The 19224-nt window shown below is 59.6% G+C and overlaps 1 protein-coding gene across 5 annotated transcripts in view; it reads right to left on the bottom strand.

Annotated features, from left to right (window-relative positions):
- The window catches only part of NRTN (neurturin), a 69855-nt gene that overhangs the window by 5143 nt on the left and 45488 nt on the right, over positions 1–19224 (bottom strand). The window contains exons 3-4 of one of the 5 annotated variants that reach the window (XM_080382326.1): positions 18959–19132; positions 1644–1884 (exon numbers count right to left, since the gene is read on the bottom strand). In XM_080382326.1, the coding sequence (XP_080238452.1) occupies positions 1644–1857 (214 nt within the window). In that variant the 5' untranslated portion in view covers positions 1858–1884; positions 18959–19132. Of the gene's footprint in view, positions 1–1643; positions 7503–17756; positions 18122–18958; positions 19133–19224 lie in introns of those variants that run through there. The other 4 variants (XM_080382325.1, XM_080382324.1, XM_080382323.1 and 1 more) reach the window with 4 other exon arrangements.

The following is a 19224-nucleotide window of genomic DNA, read 5'->3' as shown; positions in this document are numbered from 1 at the left end:
CCCCAGGATGGAGGTCCCTTGGGTAGATAGATGTTCCCCAGGATGGAGGCCACCTAGGGTGGGTAGGTTTCCCCCAGGATGGGGGCCCCTTGGGGTCAGTGGATGTCCCCCAGGATGGAAGTCCCTTGTGGCTGGTGGATCTCCCCCAGGATGGTGGTCCCCTGGGGCGGTGGCTGTCCCCCAGCGCTGGCTCCTGGCTCCCTCCATGCCCGGCAGCAATGACAAAACCTGCAGAACCCAGCGCTGCAGCCCGACAGCGCCGCCCAGGAACCAGCTTTTCTCTGTGATGGGCATGAGACGCCCCAAGGCTTTAAAACCCAGCCCCAAGGCCAGAGATCCCTGTGGCCTCGGGAGCCCCAGGGTGGCTCCAAGCCACCCCCAGCCCACAAGGGGAGGGCAAAAATATCCCCAAATCCCCTTCCCCCCTTTCCCTCTTCTGCCTTATTTTCATTTTTTCTCCCTACGAGCTCTCCCCTGCCTGGAGCTGTCCCAGACAGCCCCTTCCACTGCACAACATCAAGTGCATCCTTCAAAGTCAACTGTGTAAGGGGGGGAATCCCATCCCCTCCCTCACAATTAACTCCTGCCACGGTCACGCTTTCCACGGCTGCGGCTGGGAAAGGGCAGCCCTGCCTCTCCAGCACGGTCACACGCCGGCACCACGGCTGGGATGCCAAAGGGACCAAGTGCCTGCAAAGAGCATCCTGGTAGGAGTTAAAGATGCCAGCGCTACTCCTCAGTGGCATCATCTCAATGTGCCAAAAAATACCCCCATAAAAGTAGAAGAAAACCCCAAATTCCAACCAAGACATGCTGCTGCAGAAAAGCCACGATGGGACTGGGGAGAAACACCAATTTAATATTTGCACTGTTTCCCTACGGGCTGGGTGGAAGGGCTGCCCCCCCTGACAAGACCCCCGGGCCAGCAGCCAAGACACAAACTGTCCGCGACAGCCGCTAGGAAGGTCCAAGTCCCTTAGTCCTAACCCTAAAGCCCAGGTTAGTCCAGCCCGGCGCTGGGGGAGGCACAGGAAAGACGGAGGAAAGCATAATTTGACAGCTTGTCATCGATTTCCAAATTTCAACCCAAAAAGTTCTTTATGGTTTGGAATCAAAACAAACACGCCGGCAAGTTTCAGCGGGCTGCCAGCGCGAGGGGCGAGCAGCGCTGCGGGGTAAGCCGCTGCCTCCCCACAGAGCGGGGCCGTTCCCCCTCGTCTTCAGCTCCTGTTTGACATTTTGCATTTGTGCAGAAAATAAAATAAAATAAAATAAAAAACATTAAAAAAAAAAGCCATTTGGAGCTCAAAAAGCAGCTTCTTTGTACTAAGATGAGCTGTTTGTGTTCAGTTCCCTGTGTGGAGAGCTGACGTGCTTGCACCAAGGTTTGGTGCCCAGCATTTTTGCAGGACCCCCCCAGCTTGCTGGCCCAAGCACCCCCCGCTGCCCCCTAAACTCCCCTTCAGACACTCCTAAGGGGATGCACAGAAGCGAGAGGGCGGCGGGCAAAGCAAATGGGGAATAAACCCGGTGGGCTGCATCGGGCTTTCTTTGTGCACCGAAAGCTGCCCCGCTTGGGGGTGGGGGCCAGATCCTGCAGGTGCGGGGGGGACGGTGTGCGGGGCAGAGGCGCAGCAGCTTACACTGGGAGAGCAGCGAGCTGTGGCGTTGCAGGGCTCGTGGGGATCTCCGCAGAGCTTCCGGCAGCGAGGAGGAGGAGGATGCCCGTGAGGAAGACAGCGAGGAAGGCAAGGGGCTGTATTTCCGGCTTCCGTTGAACATGTCTCTACAAACTAAAATGGATAACATGGAACTGAGGAGCATCGATGCAATGGCTGCAAACTTCCATACCTTCATCTTAGAGCAAGTCAGAACATTGACACTCTGCAAAACAGGCAAAACAAATATCCTTATTACGTGGCCTCCACCCGTGGCCCCCTCTTCCCTCCCCCCATTCCCGTGGCTCGGGCTGGCTGACCATCTCCCGCGGGACCACCAGCATCCCCTTGGCTTGACCTCATCCCCTGCACTCTCCCAAGACTTGTCCGCTGTTGCAATAGGGAAACTGAGGTAGGGAGCTACGGCACAGCCCAGGGCTGTGCTGCAAAGGGAAAATTGCCCGTGGCGGGTGAGGGTGGCCTGGGGCTGGTGGTGGCAGTGGGGACACAGCGGTGTCCTCAGCCGGTCCATCCCCAACAGCACACAGGCCGGTGGGCAGGTGGGTGTCCACTCCCCATGCCCCGGCTGCAGCAGGGGCCGATATTGCAGTGGGTGGCTGTGCGTAAAGGATGGGCAAACTCATGTCACGCCGCCCTGTGACACTTCTTTGCCCGGCGCATCCCTCCTTGGGACATGGTGAGCTGCAGGAGCCCCCAGTGCCACCACCCTCCCCACTCTCCCCAGAGCCGGGGTGCAGTTTGATGTCCCTGCCCTGTGGTGAGGTGCGCCCAGCACTGTGAGTCTGCTCCTGCCAGCCTGTCGCCCAGATGCTCCAGGGCAGCCTGAGTCCCTCCCTGCTGGTGCACCGACGTGGCAGCTCCACCAAAACCAGCCAAAATCCTGAAAACCTCAGGAACAAAAACGAACAGGGTGGCTGGACCATCCTGGCGCGGCTGCGAGGTCTGCGGCAGCACCAGCCACCTCGGCGGTTGTAGCCCAGCAGTTTCTCAAAGCACAAAAAAACCTGGCTGGCATTTCCCTGGCGGGCGAGCTGGGCCCTTACCTTACACCATTCCATCTTCTCCATCGAAACCAGATTGGATCTGATGGGATTTCACAGCTGACCCTGTGGCCAGGCAGGGCAGTGGGGAACTGGTCCGGGCTCCCATCAATGGCTGTCGGCCATTAAATCCCCATCAAAGACAGGCTCTGGAAAGCGCCACGGACTTGCAGCCGCCTCCTGGCCCCTTTTTTTATTTCAGCTCCTTGCAAACTCCAAACATTTCTCCTTTTGAAATAAATTTTCCACGGGGGGAAAAAAAAAGAAAAGAAGGAAAGAAAAAAAACCCAAAACAAAACCAAGCAAAAAAACCCAACCCCAGTTTAGCAATATTTGCCAAATAGAATTTACCAGGGGGAAAAATGTTTATTTTAAAATGGAATTTGACAGGTTCACTTTTACTTTAGAAAACAACAAGAAGGCTGCGAACGCTGCCTCATCGCCAGCAAGCCTTTATTTTACGGGATGCAGATAATTGCACATTAACTAACAGTAATTATATGCCCTGTAGGTTACAAGATAATTGTAGAACCCAGCCAGACTCTAAATATTTTCAACTGGGCTATAAACAATGCCAAGCTAGAAAAAGAATAGTTTGGCCATATAAGGAGGCAAGACCATGAAATCCTGACGGGGGACAAGCGGCGAGGCTGGCCGAGGCACCGCGCCGACACGCACCGGCACCAAAACCTGCGTTGGGGCCAGGGTTCACAGCCGGCTGGTGGGGAGCGTCACAGGCACCATGGTGGGCAGCATCACAGCACTGTGGTGGGGAGCATCAAGGGCACCACCGTGGGCAGCGTCACGGCACTGCGGTGGGGAGCATCACGGGCACCGCCGTGGGCAGTGTCATGGGCACCACAGTGGGGACGGTGGCGTCCCCCTCTGCCATCGCTTCTCCTCCCCAGAGCCAAGGTCAAGCCTGGCTCCCCATCCTCTGGGCACGGGGAGGATGCAGGAGGCTGCTGGGTGTGTTTGCATCGACGTTCGTCATCATAATTAGGTGCCTGAGGTTCCGATTTCCCCTCTGAGGTAAGAGCAGGGAACAGGCACCGAAAATGCTCACCGGCACCAAACAGCTCCCAGCGAGGCAGTGGGATGGGCACTGAAGGGTGAAGGACCAAGGAAATTGCAGTTTGTTCTGGGAGAGCGGGCAAAATCCAGGGGATGAAGGGCCAGGAGGAACCAGCAGCACCCAGAGGTGGGAAGGGACCCCACCTGCAGCGGCAGTCGCCCCCCCAGGAGGAACAAGCAGCTTTGGGCAAGCTGGTGTCCGAGCGTTCGGGGAGGGGACCCCATGGGGCAGCCAGGACCTAGAGCTCAGCCTTCACCGCTGCCCCCCGGGGGCTCTCGGGGCGCTCAGCCCCTGCTCAGCCCCCTTCGCCCTGGGCCGGTGAGGAAAACAGCAAGGCTGCGACACTCGATCCGTCCACCTGAGGAAGGGCCCCTGCCTTCTTGCAAGCCCATAAAATTTTAGGAGAGTGGTTTCATCCTGTAAAAAAGCCTCCTATTTCAGCAGCCAGTAATTTTGGCCCCCACCCACTTGCCAGTGACCTTTCAAAAAACTAAAACCCCAGTTCCAACGTGCAAAACAATAATAATAAAAAAAATATTCCAGGCTTTGCCTGTGGTTTCTCTTGCTCTAAAAAGCCACAGACCGCATGTGCCAGCCTGTGGGGAACGCTGAAGTTTGGGGTGGGGGGAAAGGAAAAACACACACGCACACGCAGGAGTCGCAGCCGTGACTCACCCAGGACGGGGTTCCAGCAGCACCCTCCCATCTTTCTGGTTTCCACATACTTCAAACCCACTCCCAGTAAGGATAAATAATCACAAGGGGTTTGACACGTGCTCCCCTGGACCCGCTGCTGCAGGCATGGCTGGGGGGTCCCCACCACGCTGTTCAGACCAGGGGGTTCGGCCCTGCTGGCTCAGCCCTATCCTGTAGCCCCAAACCCTCCCCGCTGCAGACCTGCACCCTCAGCTGCCCTGGGGCGGTGGTTTGCACACGAGTGTGCAAAACATTTGCAAGGAGCTGAACCGGGCAAAGCCCGGCGAGCTCTGACGACAGTTCTGGCCATGCTGAGTGGGGCTGAATCCTGTGGGGACCCAGGGCCAAATCTCCACACCTCAAGTGGCTGCTATCAAAAAGTTGCCTACAGCTACGGCTCAGCATCTGCTGGGGCAAGTGGTTGTAAAAATCACAGACTCACAGAACAGTTTGGGTGGCAAGGGACCTTAAAGACCACCTCGTTCCACCCCCTGCCATGAGCAGGGACATCTTCAACCAGACCAGGTTGCTCCGAGCCCCGTCCAGCCTGACCTTGAACACTGCCAGGGATGGGGCACCCACCACCTCTCTGGGCAGCCTCTGCCAGCACCTCAACACCCTCAGTGTAAAAAATTTCTTTCTCATACCTAGTCTGAGCGTTGATGTGTCCAAGTCTTGCTCCCACTGGCACAGCGAGCCTCCAGCTGGGGAACACCAGGGTCTCCCCCATCCAGACCCCACAGTGCTGGGCATGGCCACTGCTGAGTCTTGCTGCTGCTGCTGCTCTTTGCTCCAGTCTCATTGCAGCTACTGCACCCTGCAAGAGTGCAGCCACCTCCCTGCATCGCCTGCTCCGGGCTCAGCACTGCAGGATGGGTATCCCACATTCCCAGGATCAGGAGGCAGCCCTGCCACCCTGGGTACCCCGACTGGCACCCAGGCCTGGAGATTCACCCATTCAACCCAGACTGGTGGCTCATCCCTCAGGCTCAAAGGAATTTTGGAAAAAGGTTGCGTTGCATGGCTGGGGATGGGGCTTGGCTGCGAGGCAGCTGGGGTCAGGGGGACAAGGCTGCTCCGGCTTTGCTCACTCTCTCCAGAGGGGATGGAGGGACCCAGGAAACCCAGGGCTTTGGGGTGCCACAGGAGCTGTAGGCACAAAATCATGGCTGCAAGGATGTGCCAAGGGACCGGTGGGGAGCACGCGGGCAGGAGGGATCCAGAGAGCTGCAGTCTCACCGGGGATGCCCGGTCCTTGCACAACCTCTGCCAGCACAACCCCCCTTCTTTTCACGGGGCAAACGGGCAAGTACAGCTGTGCTGGGCACCCTGCTCAGCTCTTACTGCACACCTCGGGGAGCCAAAACCCATCGAGCCATCCCAGCTTTCCGAGCCGGCTTCTGCCCCAGGCTGTGCCTGTGCACTTACTCCAGCCCCAAAATACACCCATGGTCCATGGGTTCATGCCCTGGGTTTGCTGCCGGGGGGCTCTTGGGCTGAGTCCTGGTGGGGTTCGGGTGCTCACAGCCACGTTACATCCCGGGGAGGGACCCAGCGATCCTCCCTGGCTTGATGAAAGGCCAAAGTTTGCACTGAGCTTTCCTGGAGAACAGCCCAAAAGCTCCCTATTTTCCTGCATTCTCCTGATAACCCATTAATGCGATCACAACGGTCTAGCCATGCCGTGCCTGCTGCCAAGCAGGAAACTCACCCCTGCAGGAGAAGACCCTTCCCTGCCAGGCAGCTCCCAAACCAGCCCCGCACCAGCACGAAGCCTTTGCTCTGGCAGCCTCCTCCGCCCTCACCTGCCCTGCTTACCCCACAGCCGGCTCCTGCCAGGGCTCACTGCTTCCCAGGCAGAGAAAAAAAACACTCCGTGCCCTGAGGAACTGGAAATCTTAAGGAAAAGCAACAACTACCAGGCCAGCCAACTCCCATCGCTTAGTCTGGAGGGAGCAGGTTGATTATCGTGGCTCGCCCCGCCACTGCAGATCCCCCCAGAACCCCTCTGTGAGCTCCTCGCCTTTCTTTTCAAAGAGGATCCAACAAACCCACCCCACGGCCCTAAGTAAACTTTTCCAAGGCTTGATTCCCATCACAAAACCAAAGTCAAATCAACAGAGACTCATTTCTGGTTGGGAGTTTTCTCTGCTTCAGCTCCCGAGTGCCGGTGTTTCCGCTGCCTTTTCCTGCTAAACCAAAGAGCAGCGCCCGCATCCCGCAGAGACATCGCCTCCGCTCACACCACCAGAGCATTTCGGGCTTCTCAGACTTCCCTCGCTTTTCATGCTCTCGGTTTTTCTCATAGCTCTTTTTTTTCTAACCCATTTCCAATTTTTCCAGCAGACTCTCAGGTTTTGTTTCCAGCACCCACTGATCCCTTAAAGCCTCAGCTCCTGGAGTCACGAGATGAGGGAGGAAAAGCAGAATTTTACTTTTTTTACCCTAAATCTTCCTTGCTGGAGGGGGAAGGAGGACAGTGAAAACTTTCAGTCCTGATGCTTTAAAGCCCAGGAAACAGAACCCAAAAGACATTATAATATAAGTGTGTCATAAATTTTCAGTCGATTCATGCTTCCGGGCATTGATTCATTATTTTCAAGTGCTAGGGCTCAGCCACACTGCAAGAATGGATGAGGCCATGGAGTGGCCGAGGGTTTTTTGGCAACACAAAACACTTGGAAAGACGAAGGCCTTGACGGAACATCAGAGAGAGCTTCCACCTGCCACACACTGTTTATTTTAGTGCCTTACATGGGAGCCAAGCTGCTTTGAAATCCTGGCTCCTCATGACTCACCCCGCAGGAATTAAACAATTTCCATCCAGGCTCATGGTGAAGGAGCTCCAGGGGCTGCTGAGAAGCGGCTCCTCCAGCAGCAGCCTCCAGCTCAGTGCCTGGTCCTGCTGGGAGCGCGGTCCTGGATGGGACAGGGGTGGCAGAGAGACGTCGGGGCAGCCTTTCCCCAAAACCTGTCACAAGCTCCTGACACGCTTTTTTGGGAACTCAGCATCTCCAATGCCCCCAGCCAGGACTGCCTGCGGCAGGGTGGCCGATGCCCCAGGGTCAAACCCACCCCAAACTGGCAAAACTGGCCCCAAAATGGGGAGTGTGGAAAGGAAAAATGCCCCAAACCCTGATCTGAGTTGAACTGTTGGATTTTCCTGCTCTTTTGACAGTAGGTGGGGGCATAAGGGAGGGGAAGAAGGACAACGTCCCCATCTCCAGCTCTGTGCTGGAGGGTGCTCCGGGGCCATGGACTGCCACGACCTCAGTGCAGCCATCCCCTTGGCTGGGGACACGGTGCAGTGGCCTCCTGAGTGGCTCTCCCAGCCCGGCACGGCGGCACAGCCTCATGCTCTGAACTCCAAAAGCGACGATGGCCACAGTGCGTCCCACACCCCGCAGCACTGGCTCGTCCCTGTGCCGCCTTCCCCCCCTCCCCAGCCCTCCCCGCTCCCCCGTAAGCAAAACCAGAGCCGAGCGCGGGACACATGGTTCTGCTTTTCCTAAGTGAAAACCAGCCCAAGACGAGAAACTCCAAAGCTCTTCCTGCAGCCCCAGCTTCCCCCGGCCCCCCCAAAGGAACAACCACAAATGAGCCAGACTCAGCCCTGGGCTTCTCAGGGGAAGCCTCTTGGGGCAACCACCAAAGCCCCTCCTGGCTGCAGCCACCCGGCACGGCACCAGTGAGGAAACGGCAGTGGTGGAGCCGATCTGGACCCGCGGGATGGTGGGGAGGGAGAAGGGGCCGTGGCAGAGCTGGGGGAGCATCAGTGTTCCCGGCAGTGCGGGGAGCCCCTCGGCTGAACACGCCAACCATCGGCAAGCTGCGCTGTTCCCACGCTTACATGACATTTACATTCGGGCTGAATTATGGTGGGTTTGGTTTACATCTCTCTAAACAGCTGGGTAAAAATAAAAAAAAAAACAACACAAACCACCACAACCCCATCATCACAATAAAAATAATAATAATAAAAAAAATATCCTCACCAAGCCTGTGTGACACAGCTGAAGGATTTGCAAGGGGCACGCGCACCCTGCAGTACCGCAGGCGATGCCGGGGGGTGACGGCCACACCGTGCTCCAGGTTGTGGCTGGAGAAGAAAGATGTCACGGCTCTGCCACAGCTGGGACGCTGCATCAAAATGTGAGCAGCAAGGTCTCCGGGGTGCAGCTCTCCAGCCCTGCTGAGCTGAGCCTTGGTAGCTGCCGTCAGACGCAGCAGCCCTGCCCATGGCCCCGTCCCTGTTCCCACCATTTCCCTCGTTTCGGACTTTGGGGAGCCAAACCCACTCAAAGCTGGGCTGAGCACCAGAGATGGTGCCAGGAGGTGGCAGGAATTTCGGGTGCATTAACTCATCTGTGCTGTATGCTCATCATGCATCCTGAGGCACCTCTGGTGACGCGCCTCGCCGAAGGGCATCATCTTCTATTCCCACGGGCCACAGAGCTGGGAGCGAGCAGGCAAAGGCCCCCCCGCAGCCCCCATGGCATGGCCAGAGCCCCGAGCCAAGGAGGAGATGCCCTGTCTGTGTTCCTGAGCCGGGGGAGCCCCCAGCAACTGATGGGAGCTGAGCCAATGCTGCCAGCGAGGGGGGTGGGAGCTCTTCCAGGAGGGGATGGAGCACAGGGGAGGAAACCCCTGATTTGCACCACAGCTGAGGGGCACATTGAAGCGCCAGCATCCCACCACCCCAGCTGGCACGGGCAGGAGAAGCCAAATTCACCGGGATGGAAACCCCAGCGCCAGTGCACTGTGCAGTGCCCAGCACCCCTCCGGTGCCCCCAGCCCAGAAGCCCCACGGCCACGACCCACTCACCTCCCACGTCCCCCCAGAGCAGAGCCGGCCCCACTCAGACCCATTTTGGGGCTGGGTTCCTCCAAGGATTCCTCGCCAGCCAGATGCCAGGATGGTGCTGACCAGTCCCACCGTCTCCCATCCCTCCCACAGGATTTGTGCTCTCACCGTCCGGCGTGCGCCCCGGCACGGTGCGGGGCTGCGGGGAGGCAGGCGGCCCCACGGGACGCATCCGTGCCCTGGCAGGCAGCGCCGGCACCTTTGATTCCTTCCCCAGCGGTCCCACGCGGGTTTTCATGTCATTAATTAACAGGGGATACGAAGCGGGTGCCCAGCGGGGAGGAATCCCGCTGCAGATGTGGAGCTGAGCGCGGTGGCGTGGCCATTCCTGCCGCGGTGTCCTGTCGGGTCCCCCCCGTTGGGACTGGCTCAGCCCCGGCTGGGCTTAGCTGGTCCCTGCAAGGGCAAATAAAGATGATGCTGCTCCCCCTCCAGCCCCGGCTGCCCTCGCCTCCCACCCTGCCGCTCCTGTCCTTGCTGCTCTCTCCATCACTTGCAGGGGCACGACGGAGGCAGAAACACAGCTGCAATATAAATCAGCATTAAAAAAAAAAAAAAGCAAAAAAAAAAAAGCAGTGGTTTAAATGCAGCACGACTCACTGCAGCGCTCACCCTGCCCCGCCAGCTCAGGGATACCCGGGTGGTGGCTGCACGGGGGTCTGGGGGCACCCGGCTGGGACCTGCACCCCTCACCCCCCCCAGCTCTGCAAATAAATCATTGAAAACATCACACTTCGGGGATCTCTATTCATCTTTCTAGCTGCAAAGCAGCCAAAGTCGTTAAAAATCCTGGCAGGCTGGGCATGGGCGCTGTGGTCCCCAGCTCGTGGTTTCCAGCACGTGCTGGTCCACAGCCCAGCGGCTGCACATCCCCACTGACCCTGACAAGGTGCGGCTGCTTCGCCAAGGTCAGCGAGGCTGCGGCAACCCAAAACCCTTCATAAGCCGATTCAGCCAGTTCTAAGCAGCAGCAAGAGCTGCCCTTTATGATACAAGATGAGTAATTACAGATAAAATTACTATAAAATGCCTCAGGAGGGTACCGCTCGGCACAGCAGCTGGAGCTGAGAGCACGGTTTGTGGCATGGCACGGAACAAGGCTGTAATGGGGAACGAAGTGGGAATAAAACCTGCACAAAATCCCACTGATGCAGCCAAATCCCATTTGCTGATGGGCAGAGAAAATACAAATCTATCATCTGAAATCCCACCAAACCCAGGATGGTTTCTGTAGCCCTGCAGGAAACCAGCGATAACTCCAGGAAAAAAAAAAAAAAAAAAAAAAAAAAGGCACACGCAAGAAGCACCCCCAGTGCTGGGCACCCATGGGTGCTGGTGTGCTGACAAACAGCAGCCTCGTGCACTGCCCTACACCATTTCTCCAGCCCAGAATTTCCCCCTCGTGCTGAAATCTGAAGTCTGAACGTCATTTTTTTATTTTCCTTCGGAGTGACAAACCACCCCTTCATGCACTAAATAACCCTGTGATGCCAAAAGGGGGTGGTTTGTCAGAGGAAACTAATTACTGTGGCTTGTTTGAACAATCCCAGTGCCTCGGGAAATAGGGTTAAAAGCTTAAATTTTGGCAGCGAGACGGAGTCCAGGCCCCAGATGTGCTTTCCTCTGGGCTGGTTTCGACACTGCTGGTATCTGTGAGCTGCCACGGGTGTGCTGGGGGCAAAATCTCTTTTTTTTTCCCCAAGAAAAGCAAAACCTTCGGTGGGATCCAGGAGGAAAAAACATAACAGAGGCAGGAGGGCAAGAAGGCTGCCATGAAAGCATCACCTCCTCCCACACAGCAGCTTTGGCCATTTTCGCCTTCCCTGTTTGTAGGGTTTTCTTTCCTTGCGGATTTGGCTGGTGTCAAGGCACACTCCAGCCCCCTCCCAGATCCCCAGAGGGGTCACTGTGCTGCAGTGTGCCTCAGTTTCGCCTTTGCAAAAATGCCCTGGGAGCACAACGGCCCTTGAAAACCTCCATGTATTAATTCCCCATTTTTCCAGAGCAGTCAGAGGTGGGAGCAGAGTGGCCACCTCTGACTTTTCCACATATCTGGTGGGCTGGCATGGTCCCTTCAGCTCCCACCTTAATAATTCCTGTTCTTGTCCCCAGAGAAACAGATCCTGCCCTAACGCAGCATCCCTGCAAGCAGGAAATGAGCGGTGCCAGGGACAGGATGGAGGAGTTACAGCCTCTTGGGTGCCCTGCGAGGGATGAGCAATGAGCACCCATGCACATCCCTCAACAGCATCCCTCAACAGCATCCCCCAACAGCATCCCAAGCAAGAAGTGCAGGTGATGCCAATGCCACCTCCAGCCTGGCAGTGGGAATTCCCCCGTATCCTCGCTCCTCTTATCCCTATATATATTTAATTTCTTTTTGTACAAAAGGAGCTGGCTTGTCAAGGCGCCCGCCAGGGATTACAGCGCTTTGCTAAGGGCAGAGAGACCCGAGAGAGGTTTGCAAATCCAATTTGCACTAAACCCTTCCAGTGGGTTTTGGACGGTGCACAGACTAATATCCCATTAGCATTTACTGTCCGACTCCAGCAGCAACTGCCGACATATTGAACCACTTAGCACTGCTCCAGAGCGAGCAAATGAGGAATTCCTCCCGAGACAGCAACAGCAGTAGACTGGGAATTGAGCTTTTGGGTGGAGGAAGTTCAGAACTGGGGGATGCCTGGGATAAAGAGGGCTGGAGATGACGGGAGTAGCTGGAGGGTCTCCAAAAGGCAGCAGATGTGGGTCACCTGGACCTTTGCATGCAGAGATGCCGATACGGTGGCGCAGCATCATGCTGATACAAACGGACACATCCCCTGAGCCTTCCTGTTGTCACAGGGAAAAGCCGCTTGGGATGCCCTTGGGGACCAGAGGCTTTCCGAATGGAAAAGCCACACAGCTTCCAAAAAAGCCAATTTTGCCCTTTGATCACACCCAGGAATCAGTGTGTGGGAGAGCTGCGGTGGCACTGTCCTTCCCACCTGGCTGCTGTCTCCCACAACTCCAGTTCAGATCCAATCAAGCTTGTGGGTAAGAGACTGGGACCAATTTTCCTGCTCTCAGCTGATGGCGTGGTGCGCTCTGTGCTGCCACAAAACGCTGTTCGCAATCCCAGCGCAGCCACCCAAACCCTGCCCGTGCTCCTGCAGAGGAGCCGACAAGGGAAACGAGGGGAGGGCAGGATGGTTGGGGGCTGCAGGAAGGGACAATCTGCCCCTTTTCTGCCACTTCTCCACCTTTCCCAGCCCGGAGGTTGCAGCGGGACCCACTGGCGCTGCTCAGAGCAACAGGAAATTAAAGCACGGCTGCTGGAAGATAACGGCGCGCTGGAGGAAGAGCTCCAGCAAGATGGATCGTCGTGCATCTCTCCCGCTGTCTGTGGAGCGGAGCCGACAGCCACAGCCAAGCTCTACACCCCGCCATCCCCGTCCCGGCGGGGAGCCCCAGGCATGCTGATGCCATCTCTCCTCCACTGCTGGTGGCCCATGCAGCCCATCCTGCTGCAGCTTCTGTTCCGGTGTTTGGGGATGGAGAAGATCTATCAGCCCCAGATCTGCTCTGGGAGGCAGGCGGGGGCCAGACCCCTCTCTCCTCCCCATCAATCCTCTGTCGTGGAGACGCGACCGTGAGCGATGCTTTGCCAGGGCACAGCCCTTCATGCCCACACACCCGCCTCTGTCCGTGCTTGGAGGGCTCGTGCCACCCAAATCCCAGCTGGATCCTTCCAGCCTCTCCCTTGCCCCCCCAAGCCCAAACTGCCCTTGGGTGCATCCCCACCCTGGTTTGGAGCAGCGGGGCAATTCCACCGGCACCCAGCCCAGCTCAGTGGAGCATCACTGCCAGCAGCTGCCTCCTGCGTCCTCTTGCCACGTGCGGCGGCTCTGCCGCTGGCACCGTCCCTCCCAGATGGCTCCATGGAGCTGCTAAGCCTCAAAAATGTGCTCTTAATAAGCCAGCACCACTTAATGAAGACAGCAGCTGCCCTATTAAATCAGAGGCAAGTCTTTCCTCAGGGACACCCTGGAGGGATGGGACTGATGACCCCGGGTGGGATGCAGCATCTGCTCGAGGGGATGAAGACATTTTGGTTTGTACCCAAGGTTTTGGTCCCCCCATGTTGCACAAGGGCACAGCATCCCTGCCTGTCCTGGGGAAGGCAGCAGAGAGGGAAAAGCCCCAGGGAAAAGCCAAAAGGCCACTCCAGAACCTTGCTGGGATCATCCTCTGCCTGTTCCTCTTGGCACAGCTCTGCTGGCTGCAGCCCAGAGCTGCTTGGGGACCACAACCACTGGGATGGATGCCACAAGGATTTGGGATTTTGGTCAGTGGCACAGGGATGAGCTGAGCCTGCTCTGCTCCAGGAATGCAGCACGAAGCTGACTGGGGCAGCAGGACCAGGGGCTCTGCCCCAGGAGGTCCTTGGCCACCAGCTGCCTTCACCAAGTCCAACAGCACCCGTGTTTTATAGGGGCAGGTCAGGGAGCAACAACAGCCGGCGATAAATACACCCTGCGCTCGAGGCCAGCTCCAGCACAGCACAGCCAAAACCAACATTATTAAAGGCAAAAAAGTCACGACAAGTGGCGCAGAAGCCTGTGGGCTGGTCAGTGATGCGAGTGTGCAGCTAACAGCGATGGCTGTCACTGGTGAGACCCAGAGGTAGCAAAGAAGGGGCAAACGTGGTTCTGACCCCCAGGACTTGAGCAGAACGTGTTTGCTGATGGCCGGCTGCCCCTGGAGCTGCCATGGCCTGGAGGGTGGTGGGCTGCCAGCTCTCCATAGCGCCCGATGATGATGGCTATTTGCTCCATCCATCCTCCAAATCCTGGCCTATTTGCTTGCTTTAAATAGGCTTTGAAAATTGGCACTCATTTGGTTCCTCTGGGGACACATTTTTTCCCTGGGAAGGACTAGGGGTGGGCTTACAACCACCTCACCCCTCTGCTTCAGCCTGGAAAAAAACAGGCCAAGATGAAATCAAGGGGGTCCCTAAAGCCAGGAGCCCTGCTAACAGCAAACCTGCAAGCCCAGATGCCGCTCACGAACGATCTCCTGGCACAGCACCGGGCATTGTCCAGGAGAGCTCACGGATGAGATTTATCGCCCTGCCCCAAGCACCACGCAGCCAGGTCCCTGAGCTGTGAAAAAGCTGCTGAAATAGAGAAAAATGCAACTCCTGCTTTGGATTATTGCAGCCTGGAAGCGATGCTAGCTTCCCCTCCTGGCACATCTGCTGCTGCGCCAGGGCTGTGCAGGGATGCTGGCCCTTCAGAGCACTGCCTTCACCCAGCAAGGGCCCGGCAGGGCTGCCCTGCTCCCTCCCAGCAGCCACCATCCATCCTGTTATACATTCGGTTTGGACAAAGTTCAAAGGAAACCTTTTCTGCTGAGGAAAAAAAAAATGTGGTTCCATCACCATCAAAACACTTCATGAAACCCAGCGTTGATGCGGCTGACATTGCTTATTAGGGGACTGAGATGCTGGTGATGCGGCCTTTGAACAGCTACAGAAGGAAATGCTTTTTTGTTGTCGTTCGAGAACAACGCAGTGGCAAATAGATTGTTTCAATTTAGCTCTTTGGATGTTGAGTTACAAAGTGAGCCCGTTTTGGGTTTCGTGACGAAGAAGTAATGGGAATAAAACTGCTTCTGGCATTTCCCTTCCCAGGGCGGCTGCAGAGGGGGTCACGTCATTCCTGTGCTGGCGGGATGCTCCTTCACATGAAAGCATCTCTGCACCATGCCCGGCACAACCAAGAGGGAGCACGTTTGGGCTTCTCTTCTTCTCCTTCAAGTTCAATGGGGAAAGACTACTCCAAACTGGCCAAATCCCAGCAAAACCTGGGTTGGGTGGGATGTCTCCAGTCCAACCAGCTAATGGTGGAGCTGGAGCAGATGGCTCACCCTGACCAAGGCACTGGTCTGTCCCATGGCTGCATCACTGTGGCAGCACTCCTGGGGTGCAAAGTGATCCCTGGCACAGTGGGAGTGGAGGGGCTGGGTGGTGCGCAGGTCCTCTCACCCCCTCCCCACACACGCTGAGCCATGAGAGCTGCTGGAGTGGGATCACATGCTGTTGCCCCAGCTGGGCTTAGCAAGGGTCCTGGAAGTGGGCTGGTGCACATGTGCTTTAGCTTAGGCCAGCAATGAAATTGCCTGTGGCACCAAGGGGAAAAAACCAACCACATCTGTCCTGAGCTGTGCTACTGCACCTCTTGTGATGGGCCCCTGGACCCTCCCTCTGCTTGGCACCTCCCTCTCTGCCAAGGCTCAGCCCTGCTGGGTACCGTAAGATGCTCTGTCGGCAGGGGCTGGCATCAACAGGCAACTGTCGGCTCTTTGTGACCCCCAAGCCCACCCCTGTGTGGGCACAGCGTGGCTCAGCATGTCGCAGGATGGGGCTCTCCCAGGCAGGACGCTGTGTGCTGAACACCACCGCAGTGGGCGCACGCGTGGCATGCTGTGCTGGGGACAGCCAAGGTGACATCTGCTCTGGTCGCGCTACTGGCCAGGCTGCGTTTAGGGCCACATGAGAAGTACCTTGACCTCAAAAAAGTGGACATTGCAAATCATGGCTCCTCCCTTGCAGCTCCCCGAAGGTGGAAATCAACCTTGCAAGCATGGCTGGAGCCTGGAGCCTGGCAGGGCTGTCGGAGAGCAGCCCACCGAGGGGCCTTTGGCTGGGAGAGCAGGAGATGGTGGCGCGGGGAGCTGTGATTCACGTCTGCACCGTGGGAGGGCACCCAGAGAAGCGCAGCCAGGCCCGCACCAGCACCCAGCACCACCCAGCGCCACCCAGCCCTCCCTCAGCACGGGCACCCAGGGGCACCCACCTCCCAGGGAGAAGGGACACCGCAGCAGTGCCTGGACCTGCATGTCTCCCTCTGGCTGCGTCACAGAAAACTGGACCAGCTCCTCTTATTTACAGCCCAGGGGCTGGATGTCACGAGGCCTGGAAGGTGCTGGGCTCCCCCCTTGCCCTCACAAATCCCGTGGCCACGCAGCCCAGCGGGAGCCTGGCCCTGGGGCCGCATCCTGCCGCGAAGCAGCTGCAGCCAGGCACAGCCTGATGGCAAAGCGGGAGGGACAGCTCAGCATCCCGTGGGGTGCTGCAGCTGGCGTCGGGATGCGCTGCACCTCCTCTGCTCCTTCCTCCAGGCAAGACACGAGCTGGACCAGGACTGAGCAAGCACTTAAAAATCCAGCGCTATTTAAAAACTTGAGATGTATTAACAGGTAAGTCCCATTTCTCCCGCTCCCAGCCCAGCCCTGGACCTGCTGGGGACGGAGGTGCAGGATGAACCCACGGGCAGCTCCGTGGTGGCACCGAGGATGCTGACGCTGCGGCACTGCCCCAGCCCAGCGCACATCGCAGCACGGCATCGCTGGCTCTGCTTTGCAGCCCCGAGCCAGCGCCACGGCGGGTAGAGCTGGGTCTGAACCGAAGGCCTGGTTACAGCCAACAGCTCAAAAACCAAAACCAAGCGCGCAAGCCTAAAATCTTGCACGGAGACCCCCCCCCTTTCCTGCTTGATTTTTCTGCTTTGTGCCATGCAGCATCTCGGCTGCTTCTGCCGTGAAATCTAGGAGCACCCGTGAGCCCGAGAGTCTGAATCTGGGATCCAGAGCTGATCCTGCCTTCAGATCTGGGACTTGAGCACCCGTCCAGGACTCGCACGCCGCCGCCGTCAGCCCCTTCTCCCGCCGCAATAAACGTGCCCTCGACCCGGCGCCTAATCGCGCCTTGGCTCCCGAAGCAGCAGTCGGATTTCCATCGGTGCCGGCTACAAGCTTCCATATATGTGCAATAAAGACACCCGAGGTCCAGGATGTTTTTTTAAAGCCTCCGTACAGCCCGCAGCCCGAGCGGGAAATTCCCTCCCTCGACGCCGGGATGGAACCGGCCTCCCAGTGCCCGCCGGGCTCGGGATGCGGTGCGGGCAGCGGGGCTGGGGCCGGGGGAGGCGGGGGGATGCCGGGGGAGCCCGGCCGCCCATCCTGCCGTTCCTTACACTAGTGTTTAGACAGGCGGCGTCCACCCCCCACCCCCCCCCCCCCGCGAACAAGCCGCCCCCCGCCCCGCTCCCGGCTCGGCCTGCCGGGACGGTCTCCAAGTATGAAGCAAACTCCTGCGGCAGCCCGAGGGCCGGCGAGCGGGTGGTGGGCGGCGGGGGCCCGATCCTGGCTCGCCCCCCCCCCCCGCCTCCGAGCCAGCCCAAGTCACCCGGTTCTGCCCCGTTCACGGGGCGGCAGCACCCGGGCGGGGGGACAACGCGCGGCGAAGCCTCCGGGGACGCCCCCGGGGGAAGGGGGCTCCGCCGGGACCCCCGGAGCGGGGCCGGGGGGCAGGACCCGCCCGGCGTGGGCAGGTGCCCGGCGTCGCCCGCGGGACTTACCTGGCGGCGGGCCGGGGCGCAGCGCTCAGCGGCGGCGCCGGGCCGGGGCCGGGGCACGCGTGGGGCCGGGGGCCGCCATGGGCGGGGGGGCGGCGGGGCTCGGCACGGCTGGGCTCTGGCACGGCGGGGCTCGGCTCGGCTGGGCTCGGCCCGGGTGGGCTCTGGCACGGCTGGGCTCCGCACGGCGCGGCTCGGCACGACTGGGCTCGGGCTCGGCTGGGCTCGGCGCGACTCGGCACCGCTGGGCTGGGCTGGGCTCGGCGCGGCTCAGCACGGCGCGGCTGGAGCACGGCGCGGCTCGGCTCGGCTCGGCGGGGGGGCTCGGCCACCGCCTCCTCCCCGCGGCGGGGGGCGGGTTCGGAGCCGCCGGGTCCCCCGCCCCGCCAGGTCCCGCCTCCGCCCGGTCCCGAGCCGCGCTGCGCCCCGGTCCCGCTGCCGGTCCGGCCCCGGCCCTGGCCCTCCTGGTGCCGGTGCCGCCCCCGCCGCTCCCCCCGCGCCACCGGCCGCTTCTCGCAGCGGAGCCGACGGGCCCGGCCCGGCCCCTCCCCGCCCCGCCCGGGAGCAGCCAAACCCCCCGGTCCCTGCCCCCGGACCCCCGGTTCTGCCCCGGAGCTGCGGCCGGCCCCGGTGCTAGCAGCCCATAGCTCCCTTAGCGCCCCGATCCCCTCCCCCGGACCCCCCCCGGTCCTGCCCCGCAGCCCCGGTGCTGCCCCCGGTCCCTTCCCCGGATCTCCTGGTTCTGTCCCGCTCCCCCCAGTGCTGTCCCCGCTGCCCCCGGTCCCTGTCCCGCATCGCCCGGCTCGCCCTGGTCCCTGTCCCCAGACCCCCCTGGTCCTATCTCGGATCCCCCGGTGCTGCCCCCGGTCCCTGCCCCACTCCCCCCAGTGCTGTCCCCGGCCCCCCCGGTCCCTGCCCCCGGACCCCCCCGATTCTGCCCTCCAGCCCCGGTGCTGCCCCGCTCCCCCCAGCGCTCCCCCCGGACCCTCCGGTCCATATCCCCGTTCCCCCCGGTGCTGCCCCCAGTGCCAGAGCCCTGTCGGGGGGGAGGCGCTGGGGGCCGTGCGGCCGAGGGGGCTTCAACCTGTGCGGCCCTGACCACACAGGACTCCGGCAGGCAGCGAGCCTGGGACCCCCCCCAGCAGCAGTACCAGGGGAGCCCCCCAACCCCGTGCCCACCGAGGGCATCCCTGGGGTCACCTCACAGCGGTCTCTGGTCTCCGCAGGGCAGCTGCGGCTTGGTGGCACCGGCACCACTGGTTTGTCGTCTGGGCTTTGCCCACAGTGGCTGCAGGGCGAGGACAGGTGGAGCGGGCGGTGGGATCCCGCACACGCGGGGCACGGGCTGGCTGAAGACACGGAGACGGGGGTCGCACTTTCTGTGTGAGAAACAAACCGTCGGGTTGGATTCACCCCCATGGCACACGCGGTCCTTGCGCCCGGTGCCGAGTCAGGAACCAGCGCGGCCACA

The sequence above is a fragment of the Falco punctatus genome (assembly GCF_963210335.1).
Source record: "Falco punctatus genome assembly, chromosome: 4".
Lineage (NCBI taxonomy): Eukaryota > Metazoa > Chordata > Aves > Falconiformes > Falconidae > Falco > Falco punctatus.
This window is presented reverse-complemented; position numbering and strand designations above follow the sequence as displayed.